Here is a 1,779-nt window from a genome sequence, read left to right on the forward strand (position 1 = left end):
TATATATATATATTTGTATAGATAATATATATAGAGACATATGTGTGTGTACAGATGCTATCTATATATACATGCATAGATGGTGTATATGTATATATATATATATATACATACGTGTAGAGATGTTACCTCTCTCTCTCTCTATATGTATAGATGCACATAGGGGTGTGTCGTGGTAGAGAAAGTGATGGAAGTCTTTTCTCTAGGCATGCATTTAGTAGAAGGTACTCTCCTCACAAGAAAAAAGATTTCTACACGATAAATTTATGCCACGCGACCACCTAACTCGCTACACAGCGTGAAATCTGAGGGACAGGAGGAGGTGTATATACACCCGAGTTGAAGTTTACATTCGGTGGAGACTGTCGTTTCTTAGAGAAGGCCAGTGTTCTTTGAAGAGAAAGTGATGGATCAGACTGTTTCTCTTCTGCAGACTGGCGAAGGTACTTTTGGTGTATTTTGCGTAGGAGCTTCATTTCCTTACTTATATTCGCTGGGACCAACTATGAGAGAGATAGAGTGGTAGGTACGTCAGGTGTATGTACACCCGGGAGGAATTTTTCTTCAGTGACGTTCCGATCTGTTTACTTCTTAGGAAGGTCATCCTTTCGAGCAACAGATCATGGAGAAAGCACCTCGTGGATCTGAAGGAGGTAAGAAGATAGAAATCTTTACTGAAGTCATTCTTTCTTCTTCTTCTTAAGTCTCTTCTCCCTTTGACCATACGACCTTCCTGTGTCTTTGCTGCCATTCTCAGTGAGAGATATTTGCATGCATCCCTCTCTTGCTTCCAGCTTCTTTCTACCATTCCGTAGTCTATGTGAATATATATATATATAGACATACATATATATATGTATCTCTGTCTCTCTCTCTTGAAATAGATGTATATGACTGCATGCATGGTCTATTGATAGAGATATCTCTTGTAGATAGTTAAGGCTGTCGAAGTGACTTCTCTCATCATTTTCTTTCTTCCTACAAGGTACCTGCACTTTGATTGATGTGGTTTTTCTTCAGTTTCTCCCAGCCAGTAGTCTTTGTATGTAGACATCTATGCCTCTCTCTCTCTCTCTCGCAATAGCCATAGCAATAGTGTTCTCTTATTCCCCCGTTGTCACTCTTTAAGAATCTATCGCAGGAGTCAAAGCAAGACGACGATAGGGAGGGATGGATGTTGGGAAATGGGCCTTCGTTCATTCCTTAGGAGCAGTCGGCAGTTACGCACAGATCCACCCCGTCAGATTTTGTATTATGTGTGTGTCTGCATATGTATAGATATAGGAGGACAGATACAATAGAAACATGTATGCTGTCTGTACACTCGAGATCTCCATGAATTGTCCGTATGTACGTACACATGCACCTATCTGCGTAGAGCACGTCTCTCCCTTTCAAGAGCCTTCATATAGATATTCGTATGTATGTGTAGATATAGATATAATGTATATGTACATATATGTCTTTGCACTAGTAGTCTATACTTTAACAGCGGCCTGCAGTCCCATACCTCCAGGAATTATGTAGAAACACATATTCGCATGCACATATATGCCTATACATATATATGCACGTATATATACGTACTCTATAATGTGTATGTATACGTGTCTAGACATGTAGATATATGTGCGTATGCGTGTGTATGTTTGATGTGCGTCTGCAGGGAAGTATGACTTTCTCTACGAGCACGACTCCCCAGAAAATATCTACTACAGGTATACATGCATATACACACACAACTCTACATATATATATTATATGTGTATATATGTGTAT

At 39.5% G+C, this 1,779-nt stretch overlaps 1 protein-coding gene across 1 annotated transcript in view; it reads left to right on the top strand.

The window, feature by feature from the left end:
* Positions 1-516: 516 nt before the first annotated feature.
* CSUI_002176 (rrm domain-containing) overlaps positions 517-1,779 on the top strand; it is a gene marked incomplete at its 3' end in the record, with an annotated part of 10,475 nt that continues 9,212 nt past the window's right edge. The window contains exons 1-2 of the mRNA XM_068062378.1: positions 517-653; positions 1,667-1,718. Of these exons, the coding sequence (XP_067925645.1) occupies positions 623-653; positions 1,667-1,718 (83 nt within the window). The remainder of the gene's footprint in view (positions 654-1,666; positions 1,719-1,779) is intronic.

Source organism: Cystoisospora suis (assembly GCF_002600585.1).
Source record: "Cystoisospora suis strain Wien I chromosome Unknown contig_911, whole genome shotgun sequence".
NCBI lineage: Eukaryota > Apicomplexa > Conoidasida > Eucoccidiorida > Sarcocystidae > Cystoisospora > Cystoisospora suis.